We start from the raw sequence: 18,707 nt of genomic DNA, 5'->3' as shown, positions 1-18,707 counted from the left end.
GCCCGCCCTGCTCCCTCTGAGAGCAGCCTGCCCCATGCACTCTAGTTATAGTGGCGGGGGCGCGCCAGACCTCCGGGGGCGCGCATTAAAGAGACAAGCTGTGGCCTCTCTCTCTCTCTCTCTCTCTCTCTCTCTCTCTCTCTCTCTCTCTCTCTCTCTCTCTCCCCCTCTCCCCAGCGGCTGCAAAAAGGGAGGAGTGGCTTTGGCTGGTGGGACCCACGGGGTGAGGTGGTTAGTAAGTGGGGCGTGAATTCGACCCCTGCTGATCTGAGCTGCATTCTGGGCTCGGAGCTCACAGCTGCAGGAAAACAGGATTTGCTGGAGGCGCGCGGACGCCCGAGGCCCCTACGTTCGTTCATCTTTGTCGCATCTTGGCTTTTGAGCGATACACTGCACTTCGCTGGCCTCAGCTTCCACGCCTATAAAATGGGTGTCAGTCCTTCGGACGATCCCGAACGTGGATGAAGCCTGTGACCTGAGAATCCAGGCCCATCAGCTCCTGCGCACATATAAGTGTGCGGCATTTGCCTAGAGGTCCCGTAAAGAGGTCTTTCCCGAAGGGCTCTTGATAAAAAGCCCTCCGAAGTGCCCGGGCTTGTAACCTCCAATGTCAAGCCAGGGTCTGGGGAAGCTGGGGTCATGAACTGGCCAGATGGTTGCCAGGGATGGGATCTGGGGGAGCTCCACCTGAGAAGAGGCCAGGATGTTTCTGAACCCACAGGGACCTGGGCTGATTGACACCCAGAAACTCTTGACTGGATCTCTCGGAGATGAGGTGCAAATCCTTACACTACCCGGCCAGGCTGCATGTTTATGTGTTACCATGGCACGCACTGGTGTCCATTAAGCCAGGTTCCAATCTCTGCAGTCGATCCCTCTTGCTCCCCAAACTCAACCCTCCCCTCCTGAGAAGCAGAAAGGCAAAGGAGAGAAATGCTAAGAAAAATGGGAATTAAGAAAGCAGAGACAGGAAGATCGGAGCTTCCAGTGAGGCCAGAAAAATAAAAAGTGAAATCGGGCTGGGGGTATAGCTTGGAGGAAGAATGCCTCTGACTTCCATCCCCAGTGACCCCCTTCCCTCCACACACACACAGGAAAGAAAGAAAAAGGAGAGATATTTAATTAATTTATTAATTAATTAATTTATTTGGTGGTACTGGGGTTCCTGGAAGCCCTTTATCTCAGGGCTACACTCACACACACACACACACACACACACACACACACACACACACTTTTTTTTGGGGGGGGGACAGGGTCTCTTAAGCCAGAGAGGCTGGCTTTGAACCTGCCCGATCCTCCTGTCTCTCCCTCCCAAGCGCGGGGATTACAAGTGTGTGCCACCACGCCCGGCAAGAAGAGATATTTTAAAAAGCAAGATAGCCAGGCGTGGTGGCTCACGCTTGTAATCTCAGCATTCAGGAGGCTGAGACTGGAGGATTGCGGTTTGTGGATAGCCTCAGCTACTTAGTAAGACCCTGTTTTAAAGTAATAAAGAACAAAAAGAAGGCAGGGGGTGTAACTCGGAGGTCAAATGCCCCTGGGTTCCATCCCCAGACCCTCAAAAAAATAAAAATTAAAAAAAATAAAGATGTATGGGACAGAGCACAGTAGAATAACCATAACAAACATTTAGTATAGAATCTGCTGGCCTCTGTGCTGAGGAGCTTGTGAACACCGAGTTATTTAACCCTCCTCACAGCCCTTGGAGATGGACGCCCCCGTCATCTGCATGTTTGGGTACAGAACGAGGCACAGAGTGGAAATGACTTGTCCAAGGCCAGGCAGCTAGGTCAGCGGCAGCGCCGGGGTAGCCCCGCTCCTGCCCTCTCTGTTCTTAGGACCCCTATTCTGTTTTGTCTTCCACTTGGGGACCTACAATTCCAGTCTGTCACCAAGAGACTCTGATCCTGGGAAAGTCCTGGTTCCTCTCTGATCTCAAGTTTCTGCAACTTGAAAAGATCTAGTTGTTTTCTTAGATCTTTTTGGTGAAGTAGTAGAGAGAAGGTAAAGGTAACATCATTGAGATAGATTAGAAGACAAGGGAGCATGAAGGTGGTACCGTTGGCCCATGGAACATGTGGTTCTGAGCCAGGCTTGGTGGCGTATGCCTATAATCTCAGTGCTTGGACTGCTTAGACAGGAGGGCTGCAGGTTCGGGGACAGCCTCAGCAATAGTGAGACTTTTCAGCAACCAAGAGACCCTGTTTCAAAATAAAAAATGAAATAGGGCTGGAGGTGTAGTTCAGAGGTAGAATGCCCCTGGCATGCGCATGGGCATACACACACACACACACACACATACACACACACACACACAGTATGATTCTGGGTGGGTGTCTCAGAAGGCACATGGCTGCGTGCAGAGCTCAGGCTGGGAGCATCTCAGCCTGGGTGCTAAGGGGAAAGAGGAGACTGGCAGCCAAGGATTCAGCACTAAGAACTCTCCAGAAGCTGAACCACCAGCTAGAGTGGTGGATGAGACAATTGGGCGGCTCTGCACCTTTCTGCTCCGGACAGGCGAGAGGTCAGGAGTGAGTCTGTGTGTACACATACATGTGGGTGTGTGAGTCCTGCTCACACTCCTCTCCCACCCTCAACCTCAGTATAGGAAGTCGAGTCCCTGATCATGTCAGTGCACTGCAGGCCAGTCGGGGACCCCTTGGGAGCAGCAAGGGGCTTGGTGCCTGTGCCCAGCTCTGGGGATCCCCCGTCTCTCTCCAACAGGCTTGCAAAGGCCAGACTGACAGGGCGGGCTGGGCTCCCGTCTGGCAGCTTTCCTGGGTTGCCTCACCCTGCTTCTCTTTATTTTTTTATTATTATTATTATTTTATTTATTTATTTATTTTTTGGTGGTACTGGGGTGGAACCCAGAGGCTTTCTACCTCTGGGCTATACTCCCAGACCTATTTTATATTTTATTTGGAAACAGGGTCTCACTAAGTTGCTGAGAGCCTCACTAAGTAGCTAAGGCTGGCTTCGAACCTGTGCAATCCTCCTGTCTCAGCCTTCCAAGAGCGGGGATTACAAGCGTGCACCACCATGCCTGGCAAACCCTGCTTCTCTTTAGCCCTGACACCGCTTCTTGCCTTGTTTTCCTCCTGCTCTGACACTGATGGTCTTGGTTTCTGTCTCCTCTCTTTTCACCTCCATCCTTAATGTCAGCTTTTCATGCTCGCAGGAGCAGATTTTGTCCTTTCTTCCCAGCTGCATTTTCCATGATTGAGAGAGTCTTTACTCTCTGTCTGCCGTTATCTCCCAACTATGTTATTCCAGTGTGGAGATCTCTCTGGAGATCCAGAAACACACACACACACACACACACACACACACACACACACACACTGCCAGCTGGTTTCCTTCAGACATCTGCTTGTAGCCATCTGAGCTTCCAAGTCAAAACTGGACTCAGCGTCTTCCCAACCCCACCACCAATCCCAGCCTGCGTCTCCTGAGTTCTGTAGTTCCCTAAGCAACAGGACTAGCCTTCAAGTTCAAAGCTTCTGAGGCATCCCAGAAGAATCTGGGACTTTCCCTCACCCCAAAAGCCAACCCTCAAATGGTGTTGCCATTTCTAACCCTTAAACTTCCACCTGTAATATGGTTTTGGAGGAGACTTGAGGCAGGTGTCCCGGAAGGCACAGGGCACCCTTTTCAGCAACGTAAGCTGCCCTACTCTTTCTCATAGACCTGTGGTCCTCAAAGTGTAGTTGGATCCTGGACCAGCATCACCAACAATATTTGAAAAGAGGCCAATTCTTGGACTCTACTCCAGACCTAATTAGCAATTAGGGGAGTGGAGCCCAGAAATCTGTGATTTCTTTTGTGTGTGTGGTACTGGGGATTGAACCCAGGAACATTCTACCTCTGAGCTATACCCTCCAGGCCGTCTTTATTTTTTATTTTGAAATATAGTCTCACTAAGTTACTGTGTACTGGCTCGGAACCTGTGATCCTCCTGTCTTGCCTCCCCACAATCTGATATTTGTTTATTTATTTACTGATAATTAAGCCTAGGGTATTCAGCCTCTGAGCTCTGCCTCTTGTCCCTATTTTATATTTTGTATTTATTTATTTATTTTTGTGGTACCAGGGATTGAACCCAGGGGCATTCTACCTCTGAACTATATCCTCAGCCCTATTTTTTTATTCTTTTTATTTATTTATTTTTGGGTCTGGGGATGGAACCCAGGGGCATTAGACCTCTGAGCTATAGCCCCTGCCCTATTTTTTATTCTTTAGTTTGAAACCGGGTCTCACTGAGTTGCAGAGGGCCTCACTAAGTAGCTGAGGCTGTCTGCGAACCGCAATCCTCCAGTCTCAGCCTCCCAAATGCTGGGATTACAAGCGTGCCCCACCACACCCGGCTCTTATTCTTTATTTTGAAACAGGTCTCACTAAGTTGTGGAGGGCCTCACTATGCATTTGAGGCTATCCATAAACCTGGGATTCTCCTGTCTCAGCCTCCCAAGTACTGGGATTACAAGTGTGCACCACTATGCCTGGCTTTATTTTTTATTTTGAAATGGTCTTGCCAGGTGGCTGCGAGTCTCACTACATTGCTGAGGCTGTTCTTGAACCCGTAATCCTCCAGTCTCAGCCTTCCACGGACTTGGATTACAGGCATGCACCACCACACCTGGCTCAATCTGTGATTTAATATATCCTCAAGGTGACTCAGAGCACGCTGAAGTTTGAGAGACACCGTGTAGGCCATCGTGACAATACTCTAACTGGTGCCCTGGCTTCGTTCACAACTCTTCTGACCCAATTCCAACTTAATTCAGCAACGAGAGTTCATGTTACCGTGTCAAGAGATCATGTCACCTCCCTGCCGAAAACTCTCCTGGGGTTCCTCGTGGCCATCATCAGAGAAGACACTCCAACACTGGCATCCCAGGGTTCTTGCAGTTGCAATTAACTTCCCTTTCCTGCTTCATGGACCACTTCACAAGAGGCTTAAAGGAGAAACAGAAAAATTCTACCACGGTGCTTGGTGAGTGGCAGGTGGCCAATGAATGTCTATTAAATAAATGATAAATAAGTAAATGACTTTATGAATTCCTCAGCAAACCAAGGAGTCCTTTAAGAAGGCTCTATGTGACCATGACTCCAGGAGCTAGATCTAGGACCCAGGTATAACCTAAGGAGATGATTGGATAAGTGAGTGGTTTCACTTATGCCTATTGGGAAGAGGGATGTTTTTATGGTCTGATGCTGCTTTGGGGACTCCCCAACACTGCAGAATCCCATGGTTTCAGACTCTGGGGCCTTTCTAGTTCAGGGCCAAGGGACGTCTCTCTTTCTGAGGCATGGAGGTAGGGATTTCTGGTTGTCTACTCTCTAGGACACATGCACCCACCTGGTGGAGTGTGCATAGAGATCCACATGCAGACACTCCTAGAAGAATAGAGCATACAACATGCACAGAGACATTCATGGGAAACACATGTACACATGGAAACACAACACATGTTGAAACATTCCTAGACCTGCATGCGCAAGTATACACAGATTCCCATTTGGCATATTGCTTTGTTCTCAGGCTTACCCTTACCCCTCTGTTTTCAAAAAGTGAACTTACATTAAGAGAAAAGCTCAGGTTTGCCTCCTTGATTATTGACACAGCCACCCTCCTCCTCCCAGCCTTTGACAATCTGCTCTGGGCCTGGCTGGGAGTGTTTGCAGTGAGGGACAATCTGGCGCAAAGAAATGCAGAGACGCCACCTGGTGGTTATATCATCTAACTGCAGCTCAAACCTCTTCATTTTGCCTCTTATTGGAATTACCAGGAGTAAGCTCCATCCTGCAAGTGAAACCTAGCCCCATCCCCACGCCGGACCCCAGAACTCTCTGACAGGATCTCATTAAAGGACAGAACTCAGTCTGCCAGTGTTATCAGGCTTTTCCGGTTGCGGCCCTCCCACTGAACAAAAGGGAGCCCCTTGGCCGCGGGGACTGTGACTGTCACTGGCTTTGGGGCCCTTCTCTTCCCCAGAAAGCCTCCGTCTCTACCACAACACTCTAAGGACCCTCTATATTGACAGCTCCCAAGTCTGTCACTCGCCCAGGCCTCTCTCTGAGCCTCGGCCACAGAAAGCAGCTGCTCCTTGGATATTCTATAAGCAGCAGACGCTCACCATTGGGCAAACTAAGCCGATGTTTTCTACAAGCCCGTATCTCTCCCAAAGTTCCCCGTGACACTGAATGGCACCCATGTCCACTCAGAGGCCCAGGTCAGGCGTCTGGAGTCATCCTGGCCCCACCCTTCCTTGTTCCTGATCACTTCCAGTTAACCCCAATCTTATTACCTAACTCTTTCCTCTATGTTCCAGCCTCTTTGCCGCTGGCTTGGTCCAGACTCTTTACCTCCTCTCCAAGCTCCCTGCCTCAGCCCTTCCTCTTCCTCAAATGTAAGCAGGATCCCTCATGTTTGGGGCCACTGGGGACTAAACCCAGCGATGTTCTGAGCTACACCCCCAGCCCTTTTTTCATTTTTGAAATAGGGTCTCATTAGTTGCTGAGGGTCTAAGTTGTTGAGGCTGTCCTCAAGCTGGCAATCCTTCTGTCTCAGCCTCCCAAGCCTGGGATTGCAAGTGTGCGCCACCATGCCTGGCACAGGATCCCATTTAATTTGCTTAAAACTCTGCAGGCTGGTCCCTCACTATGATCCCATATCTAAACTTCTGAGCATGGCACACTAGGAATCTTAGGATATGGTCCAATTTCTTTAAATTTTTCTTTTTGAAGTAATGGGGATTGAAGCCAGGAGTATTGTACCTCTGCGATACACCCCCAGCCCTATTTTTTTATCCTTTGTTTTGAAACAGGGTCTCACTAAGTTGCAGAGGGCCTGAGTAACTGAGGCGGGACTCGAACCTTTGATCCTCCTGTCTCAGCCTCCCAAGTACTGGGATAAAAAGCATGTGCCACCACGGATCTGGTCCTATTTCATCTTTTAGCACAACTCCCTTCACACTAAGCACTGTGGCAATAATGAGCTTGCATGCCTGTGAGTGCTGTTTTTCTGCTTGTCGACCTGGCAATCTCCTCGCCCTCAGGTCTCAGAGCAAATACTAAGTCCTCCTAGATTTGCTCAGCCCAACTGTGGGGCTCGGAGCTCCAGCAACACTTTGTTCTGACAAATGGCTCCCACCGAAGCCATTGCTTCTATCTTTACATTACCATATTTGCCTCCCCTTTAGTTTTTTTTTTTTTTTTTTTTTTCAGTACTGGGGATTGAACCCAGGGGCATTCTACCTCTGAGCTACCACCCCCAGCTCTATTTTTATTTTATTTTTTTGGTGGTACTGGGGTTCCTGGAAGCCCTTCTACCTCCGGGCTACACTCCCAGACCTATTTTTACATTTTTATATTTGGAAACAGGGTCTCCTAAGCCAACGCGCGCGGCTGGCTTCGAACCTGCGCGATCCTCCTGTCTCTGCCTCCCAAGCGCGGGGATTACAAGCGTGCGCCACCACGCCCGGCTATTTTTTTTATTTTGAAACAGCATCTCACTAAGTTGTGGAGGGCCTAAGTAGCTGAGGCTGGCTGTAAACCTGAGCTCCTTCTGTGTCAGGACTGGGATTACAAGTGTGCGCCACCATGCTTGGCTTCCTTTAGACTTTAAGCTATGTGAGTGCATGGACTCTGTCTTCTCACTTACATCACAGAATCCATACCAAGATGGTTTTCAGTACATCTAATAAGTAAGCTGGGTGCAGTGGCGTGTGCCTATAATCCCAGTACTTGGGAAGCTGAAACGAAAGGATCACAGGTTTGAAGATAGTCTGAGCAATTTAGTGAGACCCTCAGCAACTTAGTGAGATCCTAGTTCAAAAATAAAAAGGGAGCCAGGTGTGGTGGCACACGCTTGTAATCCCAGCATTTGGGAGGCTGAGAGAGGAGGATCATGGTTTGTGGATAGCCTCAGCTACTTAGTGAGGCCCTCTAAAACTCAGTGAGACTGTTTCAAAATAATTAAAAAAATAGGGCTGATGACCCTGGGTTCCATTTCCAGTATGGAAAAGATAAATAAAAAATAAATTAGTTACTAAGGCCAAGACAGGAACAATCACAGGTTCATGACCAGCCTCAGCTACTTAGTGAGGCCCTCTGGAACTTCGTGAGACCCTGTTTCAAAATAGAGAATAAAGGCCGGGTGTGGTGGCGCACGCTTGTAATCCCATGCTTGGGAGGCTGAGACAGGAGGATTGCACAGGTTCGAAGCCAGCCTCAGCTACTTAGCGAGGCTCTCAGCAACTTAGTGAGACCCTGTTTCCAAATAAAATATAAAAATAGGTCTGGGAGTATAGCCCAGAAGTAGAAAAGCCCCTGGGTTCCACCCTCAGTACTACAAAAATAAATAAATAATAAAAAATAAAAAAAATTGGGCTGGGCATATAGTTCGTACGTAGAATGCCCCTGGGTTCATATCTCAAGTATCGCAAAAAAAAAAAAAAAAGTTATCAACATTCGAAAGTTTCATTTCCCATTAAAATGAGGATTTCTGACATCCTTCACATTGGAGGATGGGACGGTGCCTCTTGGTAACAACCTGCTCTCCAGGGAGAGTGCAGTGCTGTATCTGTCCCCGAGGCCCCCAGGTCTGGCCACATCAACAGCCAGGCCAGGTTGTAAACTTGCTGTACCAGGAAGGTGTGGGCTGGGAGTCACGGGCTGCACAGAGGCCGCGCGTGGCTCTTGCTGCAATAGCTGGAGTAAGTCACGTGTCCATGCCTGTTCCTCCACCTGTAAAACTGAATTGTGGTGCCTTCTTCCCAGGAGTGTCGGGAGGGCTGAAGGAGTTAATACTCAAGTGTGCTAAGCAGGAGATGTGTTCAGTTGTGAGCTGATGGAGCCTGAAAGGGAGCGAGCAGGTGCAGGGCAGACCACACAGGAAACTTCTTGTTCACCAATGAACATTTATTGAGTGTCCACATGTGCACAGCTTTGAACTTGGCGATCACAGTACGTACTAGGGTGGGGGGAGCAAGGGATCAGGTGTGGGAGGGTTCTGGGGGAGTTCCGCCCCAGGATCATTAAGAAAGGTAGTCCCTGCTGGAGCCGCCAGTCGCGTCTCTCTGCAGAGAGGAGTCATAGCAGGGGTGGGAGTTGAAGCCAGGCACCACGGTGGCAATGGGGTGCAATCACTGGGGAAACATGCGGACTCTGGGGAGCTGTCCCTCCTGTTCCTGGCTCCAGCCAGGTCAGATGGCACCAGGGAGACAGGGATCAGATGCTCGGGTGTCCAAGCAAGGAGAAAGACAAGCAAAATAAATAACCCCCCAACCCCCATCGTCACTCTGCTGCAACATGACACATAAAAGCTTAGAGATCTGGGCCCAAGGACTTCTGGGTCCCCTCGAGGAAGCTCAGGTGGAAAGAGGTCCCCTCCCCGCCCCTGCCACTGGCCTGCCTGCCCCAGGTCGTCCTGGAAGGACAGGGGCAGTTCAGACCCTGGGTCACTCAAGTTGAAAGGAAGAACTGCGATGTGAATGGCCTGAGCCTGCTCTCTGCCCAAGGGGGCCAAGGGCAAGAGCCAAATGGCCGATTTAAAGGACGTGGACCTGGGGGGCCAGAGGGGCACCACGCCCTGGCCGGCAGGGCACATGGGCCGAGGCGGTCAGTTCCTGCCAGCCCTGTCCTACCCTGGGGCCTCCCTCTTGCAGGGGAGCCAGATGTTGGGTACAATGACACCTAGTGCCCCCCCTCCCTAGGGGCTGCTCCAACCTTCCCCGGCCTGGCGGGGACAACCACGTTCATTTCCAAGCCGATCCCTGCCCCGTGGGGCCTGGGGGCGGGACGCAGTTCCCTACACATGAGGGTGGGCACCTTGCCCTTGCCCTCAGAAAAGCCAGAAAGCTGGGGTGTTGGGGGAAGTCTGGGGGTGGGGGGATCCATTTTGGGAGCTTCAGGGAAGATGCCTCCTCCCTCCTTCCCTCGCTGCCCACCCCCCGGGTATGTCCCCAGTGGACGCCTCTCAGGGCTCTGACAGGCACTGCTCCAAGGCGGCCATGCGGTAGTGGCTGGCCGTTTCCTCGCCCGCCTGCAGCCTCATGGCCTCCCGGCACAGCCGGTTGGCCCGGGCCAGCTCCACCAGGACGCCCTGGTAGGCAGCCACCATCTCGGGCTTGACAGAGTTGGGACTGACGCTGCCCAGCAGCTGCAGTAACTCTTGCGGCCAGCGGGAGCGCAGGGCAGCTGGGGCCAGCCAGGGCAGCAGTGGCACGCAGCCTGTGAAGGCCTGCATGCCCAGGAACCAGAGCTCCTGCAGGTCAGCCCAGATGCCCTCGTAGTCAGGGGACAGGGCCAGCACTGCCTGGTCAGAGCCAGGCGTGGCCCGCGCCACGTGGGACTGTGACAGGAAGAGGATTGCAGCTGCGAAGAAACCTCGGGACGCGGGGGTTCCCTGAAGAGCTGCAAGGCATGGAGGGAAGGGGGCGTGACCGAGGTGCCAGTGTGGGCAGCTCTCTCTCCCTCCTATGCGGACTCACTCAGGGAGCCAAAACATGGCCTGGAACCAGACTGCTGGAGCTGAAACCCTTTCGTGCTTACTGCGTGACCCTGGGTAGTTAACTCTTCTGGGTCTCAATTTCTTTGCTCCTGAGATCAGGTCAGTGATGCTCATCTCGTGATTTGTTGTGAGAACTAAATAGAGTAATACTGGTCCACGCCATCAACATGAGAGAGGAACCTCCTCAAGTTTTTTACAGCAGAGACCCCAGCAGCTGGACAGCCTAGAGCTACCAACCAGGCTGAGGTTGTACCAGTTTGGTTCCTGGGCCAGAAGAGGGCGCCAGAGGGGAAGGTGAGCAGTGAGCCGGCACTGCAGGGGTTCATCCATTCTGCAGGGGTTCTCCAGGAGGTTAACCTGCTGGCATTTGTGGGTGAGCCTGCACTGAGCCCATGACATGGTGGCTCTATCTGGGGTGGGCTGATAGTGCAGAGGGGGCTCCTGGTCCACAGGGACATGCTCCCCTTCCCACTGCGAGGTACCCTGCTGGGATCCCCACACAGAAATCAGAGGCAGCTGAGGGTATGGGCACGTTACACCCTGTTCCCAGGCATCTGCTCAGCTCCTCCAACCTGACAGATGGGGCACAGGGAACAGGCGGGGACAGAGGGACCCAGGCAGACACCCACGGCCATAGTGGGAGACACTGAGGGCTGCCAGGGGCTGGAGGGGGCGCCCTTCCTCCTGCACACGCCAGGGGGAGGCAGAGCGGGGGAGAGGCTGTGCAGAAAGGGCAGGGTGCTGGTGCCTGTCACCTAAGGGGGTGTGCTGCGGAGCAGTGAAAACCTCAATGGAGGGAAGTCAGGTTTCTGACTCAAGGCCAGAGTGGGGGCGGCCCCACCTTGAACACGCTGGATGCCTCGTCTTAGGGCTGCCAGGGATTCCAGGTGCCTGCGCCTCTGAGCAGGCCTGTACTTCACACCCACCAGACCTTGCCTTAAAAGTCTTCAGAAGGAAGAGAATGTTATCATTTTGGTGGGGGTGGCGGATAGAGATAAACTGTAGAAATTTCCTCTTGATGGGAAAATTTTGCAAAGCCATTTTCTGAAAATGGGGGATGTATGCCTAGAATATGGCTGATCACCCAGGTCTTCTGCCCTCTCCCATCAGGCCCGGACCCCCAGGACTTACCTGGAGATGTGCTCAGGAGCCGGGCCATGAGGAGGCCCAGGGTGGCCACATTGGCAGCCAGAAGCAGCCTCCCTTGTTGCTGCACCAACGCGGGCAATGACGTCATCAGGGTGTTCATAAGAGATGTGAAGCAGGCATCACGCCTGGGGAAGACAGGGAAGGACGGGTGGAGCAGTCAGAGGGTTAAAAGACCAAATCAAACTCGTTGGAAAACTTGGGTTCTGGGGATCCTGGCCTCACTGGGCCAGGATATGGCAAGAAATCAGGTGGCAGGGTGAAGAGTTAACAGAGCCCCAACCATGGGGTCTGCGGTTATGGCTAGACAGACGTGCCATGAAATACCCAGGGGCATTCCACCTCTGAGCTACACTCCAAAACCTTTTTTTTTTTTTTTTTTTTGCGGTACTGGGAACGGAATCCAGAAGCATTCAACCTCCTAGCTACACCCCCAGCCCTATTTTTAGTCTTTATTTTGAAATAGGGTCTCACTGAGTTGCAAAGGGCCTCACTAAGTAGTAGCTGAGGCTGTCGTGAACCCAGATCCTCCTGTCTCAGCCTCCCCAATGCTGGGATTACAAGGGTGCGCCACCATGCCCAGCTTCCTAAACCTTTTTACTGGAGTCTTAATATGTGGCCGAGGCTATCCTCCAACCTGTGATCCTCCTGTCTCAGCCTCCCAAGAACTGGGATTACATTGTACACCACCACACCTGGCTCTGCCCAATCCTTGAGTGGGGCTGGCTTTGTCTATGCTGAGACCCTTCAGTCTCATACATAAACCCTTTAGTCTATACTAAAACCCATGGGCACGGGGAAGCAGAGTAGGAGGTCAAGATTTGGTAGCAATGGGCTGGCGTCCTCCCAGCCTCTCCCAAACCCCTCACTTGATGAGCCCCGGTGCAGTGACCACGAGGTTGAGGAAGATGTGGCAGCAGGTCTGCAGGCCGATCTCTACGCTGTCGGGCAGCACTGAGGTGTCATGGCCGGGGGACGTGAGCTCCCACTGCTGCAGGAAGTACTTGCACAGGAGCGACGGAGCCCCCTCCTTGATCAGGATCTCTCGGGGGCCATCTTCAACCGTCAGGTGGCACCAACCAGGTAGGAGGAGCCTGGGGGTGAAGAAGGGCACACGTGTGTGTGGGGTTGGGGATGAAAGCACAGAGGTGTCCTTTTTTAGGGCACCCTGCCTCAGAGAAGTGGAGGTAGGGGAGAAGTCCTTGTTTGCAAAAAAAAAAAAAAAAGCCCAAGCCTCTGAATCACACGGGCCCAGGATCGAGGTGGGGGCTCTGCCAGAGTGTGACTGTGGAAAAGTTACTTTAACTCTCTGGGCTTCAGCTTCCTCATCTTTAAAATGTGGATGAGACTTCTGTCAGATCTGCCATGGGGACAAAATGAGATGGTTCTGGTAAAGGGTTAAAAAAAAAAAAACCCTGGCTTGTAGCAATGCTCAATAAGCACACATTCTCTTTTTATTAAGAAACATGGGGTTGACAAGTGACACTCGGCAGCTCCGGAGTCCTGTGGGAACAGGTCTCCCAAAACAAACAGAAATAATCCTAAGGGAACTCTTAGGGTTCGACCAGGAAGCCTGGCACAGCCCAGATTGAAGGGAACAGGGAGTCTCGTGTGAGTATCCCTGGGCCACACTTTCTTTAGAATGGTCTGGCTGGCTGGACTGGACCTAAGAACTCACCGGAGAGCATCCCCTGGCCAGGCGGGCCCTGGGGTGGTGGGGGAGATGGCCAAGGTGGCCACCTGCTGTGAAATGTCATTGGCCTCCTCAGCCTCCTCATAGAGGGTCTTGGCATAGCGGACGAGGAAGGGCAGCAGCTGGCACACCTCCTTCCGTAGAGATGAGGTCTCCTCGGCCAGCCAGGCCCCCAGGATCCGTACCGAGGCAAACACAAAGGGTTCCTTCTGCTTCTCCGGCCCCACCTGTCGCCACAGGACCCCTTTGAGATGGAGCAGGACCAGACCCCCTCCTGTGCCTTCCCAGCCTACACATAACTGGAAGGGAATTTGGGGCTGCAAGCCCTTCAAAGGCAGGCACCAAGCCTTATTCTACCTCAAGTACCCAGCAGCTCCTACGTGGGGATGATATAACCAGATACACCCAACCGAGCAGGCCATTGATGTGCGTCTGCTCAGTGAACCAGGTCTCAGATAACATGCCCTGTGCTTGCTGACACACAAATCGCATCCTCCCATCTCTCCACCACTAAGGCAATTCAGGCTAGGGGCAAACTCATAGGTCTGCAGCTAAAGTAACAGTTCTCTCCAGAAGCTCTGACCTGGAGTGGGAGGACAGGTCCTGCCATGTAAAGATCCCCAAGAGTGGGAAGGGAGATGCCCCCTTCTAGGTTAAATCGTAAAGTGAGACTAGGCCTCAGCATGGCTTGCTGGATAGATGGCTGGCGACTTCAGTGGCTAGAATGGGCCATTAAAGAGACCAGTCACGACTGAATCCCTGTGGGACAGGAGACTGACTCCCTCAGACAGAGAGGTAGGAAAAGACCGGGGGCAGGGCCTAGATTCTGCTGAACCTCTACAGAGGTCGGGAGCCAGGCGGCCCTGCTCCACTGCAAGTGTGTGTGTGTGTGTGTGTGTGTGTGTGTGTGTGTGTGTAACAGTGCCCTAGCTTGAGCAGAACAGACTGCTTCAATTTTGTGTGTGGCGTGTAGTGTGTGTATTGAGGAGTGTTGTGTGAGTGGGAGGTTACTGTGTTGTGTGTGTGTGTGCTGTGCTGTGAGTGCACATATGGTGTGTGGTACGGTGCTTGTGTGGAGGCTCAGGGAGGGAGGGAGAGGGAGCGAGGCTCGGCCACACACTACTCCCGAGTGCCTGCTGCAGTGCCAGCCCGCTTGTACAGGCAGCTTTGCCGGCTGCCCATTACACCCCTTGCCTCTGCCTTCTGACTCCTGCCCTGGCTCCCCCACAGGCGCCCTCCATGGGCCACCAGCCCCTTACCTGCAGCAGGTAGTGGATCACAGCTCCAATGGCCTCCTTCATGATGCTCACGAGCTGCACCTTCTGCGGCTCCTTGAGCAGTGACTGCTCGCAGCGGGTACATTCCTGGATCCCCAGCTCCATGAGGGCATAGCAGGCGGTCACCACATCCTCTTTCACCTCTGCACCCGGCTCCTCCAGGGCCAGCCGCACTTCCACGCATGCCAGGTTCACCAGCAGGGCCAGGAACTTGCTCCCAGAGCTGCCTGCCGGGATCCAGTCGGAGCCGCAGGCGTGCGCCAGGCGGGCCGCCAGCTTTAGTGCAGGGTTGCGCTGCCAGGAGCTCAGCTTGCTTCCCAGGATGCGTGCCAGCCCGGCTTGCAGATCCCGGAGGCATTCAGGGGGCACGGTTGTCGGGGGCAGGAAGAGGGGCAGCAGCTGGCAGAGCTCAAACTTGCTGGCATCCTCAGCTTTCTGGAAATCCTCGCTGAGGCCCCGTAACACAGCCAGCAGGTCGAGCTCTGCCTCCTTCCAGCACTGTGTCTCTGCAGCGGCCAGCAGCCCCACCAGGAGCGCCAGGGCCTGGTCAAAGCCATAGCCATGCCCTAGGTATGCCTGGCAGAGGGCGGACACGGTGCCACCAGCAATGAGGTGCCGGGGCCCTCGAGGGGTGCCTGCTACAGCTGTCAGGCACTGGTAGGTGTCATCGATCATGGAGCGGCGGGCAGCATCGTCAGGGTCTCCCCGGGCTGTGAGGAAGGTGCTAAGGATGGGAATCTTGTTCAGGACCTGGGGATGGGCGGCCAGTTCGGGGTCACTGCAGAAACAGGCCAGCAGGGCCACACCCAGGGCCCGGAGAACATGGTCAGGACAGCCGTCGGGCGCCTCCTTGCTGGTCAGGAGACGATTGGGGAAGGTGAAGCCCACGGCATCAAAGATCCGCCGTCGGGTTTTGGCATCGATGTCACCTGCTTTGACTGCCTTGGTCACCTACGGGGGTAGGTGCTATCAGCAAGATGAAGGGAAGAGGTGGCAAGGACTGTCCCTTCCCCGCACCCTGGAGCACTGAAGACTAGCAGGCTTAGGTTATGCAACAGGACTCACTCTAGGGTCATTTCATCTAGCTCCCGTTTTCTCCTTGATCAGATAGTTGTGATCTCTGGGATCCATCTCACCTAGGATTATCCCATGAGAGGGAGGTCCAGGCCTCCTCAACCACTCATCACCTGGCCAGTTGAGAAGTTCTTCCTGATGTCTAATCTAGATGCCTACGGCCTGGGTTGGAAGGGACTTAGACCTACGTGTTTAAAATTCTCCAAGCATTTGGGGTCCTTCTCTAATTGCTGTCTCCAGAAAAGTCTCTGATCCATTTCCGCCACCTTCTCAGGGGAAATGGCTCCTGTGTCTCGCTGCTCTGCATGTCAAAACATTTCCCCTTACATTTCACCTAAACACCTCCTCTGCTGCAGTGTGAGCCCTTGACTCCAGAGCCTTCTCCCTGTTGCCATGGCAAACAAGCAGCGGCTGTACTCCCTCCTCCCTTTACCCCCCCACACTAAACCCCCCCCTTCCCAGCACTGCAGCTCCTGCTCTGCTGTCCCCAGCTTGAGTTCCAACACGGCTAAGACCCATACCAGCTTTCTTATCTTCAAGCTACATACTGTTAACCTGGCCACCCCCCAGGACCCCTCCTCAGTTACTTTCAGTCCTGCTACTTTCACAGGTCCCAGAAAAATCATCTCCAGCCCTCAAGTACTCTGCACTAGTTACTACCTGCTGCTGTTTCCCTGAGTCAGCTCCCACCTGCTCCGGGACGCCCCAGAAAGCCAATCCAGGCAGCCTCCTCCAAGGCCCCCAGTGCCACGGCCTTATACACCCCCATTCTCCCCTTTGCCCCATTCTCAGGGGAACAAAACAGAGTAGGGGTCTTGGGCCTTCTTTGGTGCCTCCAGAGTTGCCAACACCACCTATAAACCCTTGGGAACTTGCTGACTCCATTCCTTGGGGAACCTGACCACCCCACCCTTCCCACCTCCCAATTATCAGCCAGTTCCTTACTAGCAGCAGGGCTGCAAACTGCTCGCTGTCATTCTTGGCCTCACGGAGGGCTCCCAGGTAGCGCTCCAGGGTGGGGTTTCGACTCTCTGCCTGGTTCAGAGCTGGCTCACAATCCGAGGCCATGATGCCCGCCTTGCCCAACTGTGAACACAAGAGGGACTGAGCATCCCTCTGCAGAGGAGGGGCGGGGGCGGGAGTGGGAGTGGAGGATGGAGGGAGGGAGGGATTAGCACAGAGGGAGAAGAGGGAGGATATGGAGGGGTGGCTTCTTCAGGATTGAGCTCCCTTGGGGGAGCCCCTTTAAGAGGCTGGACCTGCAAATCCTAAGGGATGAAGAAGGGACCCTGGTCCAAGGTCACCTCCAGAAGTGGGAAAGAGTACCATGCATCCTGCTGCTCAGTTGGACAGCTCTCCTCACTAATCTCCTGGGAATGGGAGGGGTCTGGCCCCTATTGCTTAATGACCCCTGACACCAGGGGCCAGTATTTATCTCCCTCCAGGAGGCACACGGGGAGAGAGTGGTGAGGACAGACAGGGAGGAATGGAGACATACATGGTGAAGTTCGATTATCCGGACTCAGGCTGACACGGGGGAAAGGGCACCATTCTAGGCTTCCTTTCCTCTCCTTCAGAAGAAGCAGGAGATAAGCTTCAGCAGAAGTATGAATACAAGCTCACCAGGGAAGGCTTGGAGGCCCCTCTGGGGACCCCACCCCTCCAGCCAGGGCTCTCAGTCGCCCCCGCAGGCTCCTTGCCTTCTCTCCTTTCCCTCCCTCGAGCAGAGGCTGCAGAAGCAGTAGCAGCAACAGCAGTAGCAGCAACAGCAGAAGCAGCAACAGCGGTAGCAGCAACAACGGTAGCGGCAGCGGTGGCAGCGGTAGCGGTAGCAGCAGCAGCAGCAGCAGCAGCAGCAGCAACAGCATTAACCCCTTGTGCTCCCTGTCTTTGCCCTCCCTGTCCCGTTACCAGCCTGTGGAAGACGGAGGGGCTGGAGAAGGAAGAAGGGATCGGGTGGCTCCCCGGACAACAGAGAATCCAAAAGCCGGATAATCGAAGCAGGGCAGCGGAGATGGGGAGATGAGAAAGGGAGGAGGGTTCCTGGCGATCACCACCTGTCCCACTGCAGCCAGGTCACAACACGACATTGATGAAGTCACAACAGGGCGGCGATGAGATCACACTTCACGATGGCGCGATGATGTCACGGAGAGATCACAGCAAAAATCACGACATGGGGAGTGGGGAAGGACAGCCCCCAAAGATGACAGGGCAAATTAATGATAAAAAAAATCTATCTTTCTATACATATTGAAAAGGGCTGTGACAAAATGGAGTCTCGACAGGGCACGATGAAGTCGCGATATGGCACGATGGAGTCACGATAGGATCCCCGGGGTGTGTCGGCATCGATCAGCGCCGGCTCCGAGAGGCCCCGGCTGGGATGCAGGGGAGGGCCTGTAGGGGGCTGAGCTCACCAGGCTGCGGCCCCGAGCGGCGAAGTCTTCTGCAGGCGCGATGCTCCGGGAGCCTGGGGCCGCTGCTCACGCCGCGTTGCCCACTCGTGGCTCCGGGCTGCTGCAGCTCCACCCCCACCCCCGCACCGCTCTCGGCCAATCCGCGGTCGCTTCACTCCGGGCTCCGGCCAATGGCGAGGCCGGGCGCTACGCCGTAGGGGGTGCCGCCGCTGCCGCCATCTTTCTTGTGGGTATTGCCCGAGTCTGGGGCCCGGGGCGCGTGCAGAAGGGCCCAGGTGTGGGCGGCCCCTGGAGAGGCGGGCGGGCGGCGAGGGGCGCGGGCCGGACGAGCGCGCAGCCCTGCCCCGGAGCGCCCCCTCCCCTCCGCTCGCGGCTGGAATCGCGCTTCCGGGGGTGGGGGCGGGCGGGCTTGATTAGCATGTGTTTCCGGGTTGAGCCCCGGGAGGCGGGAGGAGGCGGCGGCGTTTCCGGCTGCGGTCGCTGTCCAGGGAGGCTGAGGCGAGAGGGAGCTGTCCGGGTGGGGAGCCTGCACTACCGTCTTCCTTTTCCTTCTCCTCCGGGTGCGGGGAGAGAAGGTTGGG

General features: G+C 54.1%; 1 protein-coding gene across 4 annotated transcripts; it reads right to left on the bottom strand.

Moving 5' to 3' along the window:
- Nucleotides 1–9,982: 9,982 nt before the first annotated feature.
- Nucleotides 9,983–17,796, bottom strand: NCDN (neurochondrin; the record flags this gene model as incomplete). 4 transcript variants are annotated; one of them, XM_080692125.1, is made up of 8 exons in its annotated part: nucleotides 9,983–10,419; nucleotides 11,648–11,790; nucleotides 12,532–12,756; nucleotides 13,341–13,582; nucleotides 14,615–15,583; nucleotides 16,652–16,792; nucleotides 17,365–17,436; nucleotides 17,764–17,796. In XM_080692125.1, the coding sequence occupies 8 exons, from the start codon at nucleotides 17,794–17,796 to the stop codon at nucleotides 9,983–9,985; spliced, it is 2,262 nt and encodes a 753-aa protein (XP_080548251.1). The 4 variants fall into 4 exon arrangements, with proteins under 4 accessions (XP_080548251.1, XP_080548252.1, XP_080548253.1 ...); XM_080692126.1 differs by lacking the exon at nucleotides 17,365–17,436 and having other exon boundaries at nucleotides 16,652–16,822; XM_080692127.1 differs by lacking the exon at nucleotides 17,365–17,436.
- Nucleotides 17,797–18,707: the final 911 nt, after the last annotated feature.

Source organism: Muscardinus avellanarius (assembly GCF_963383645.1).
Source record: "Muscardinus avellanarius genome assembly, chromosome: 3".
Taxonomy (NCBI): domain Eukaryota; kingdom Metazoa; phylum Chordata; class Mammalia; order Rodentia; family Gliridae; genus Muscardinus; species Muscardinus avellanarius.
This window is presented reverse-complemented; position numbering and strand designations above follow the sequence as displayed.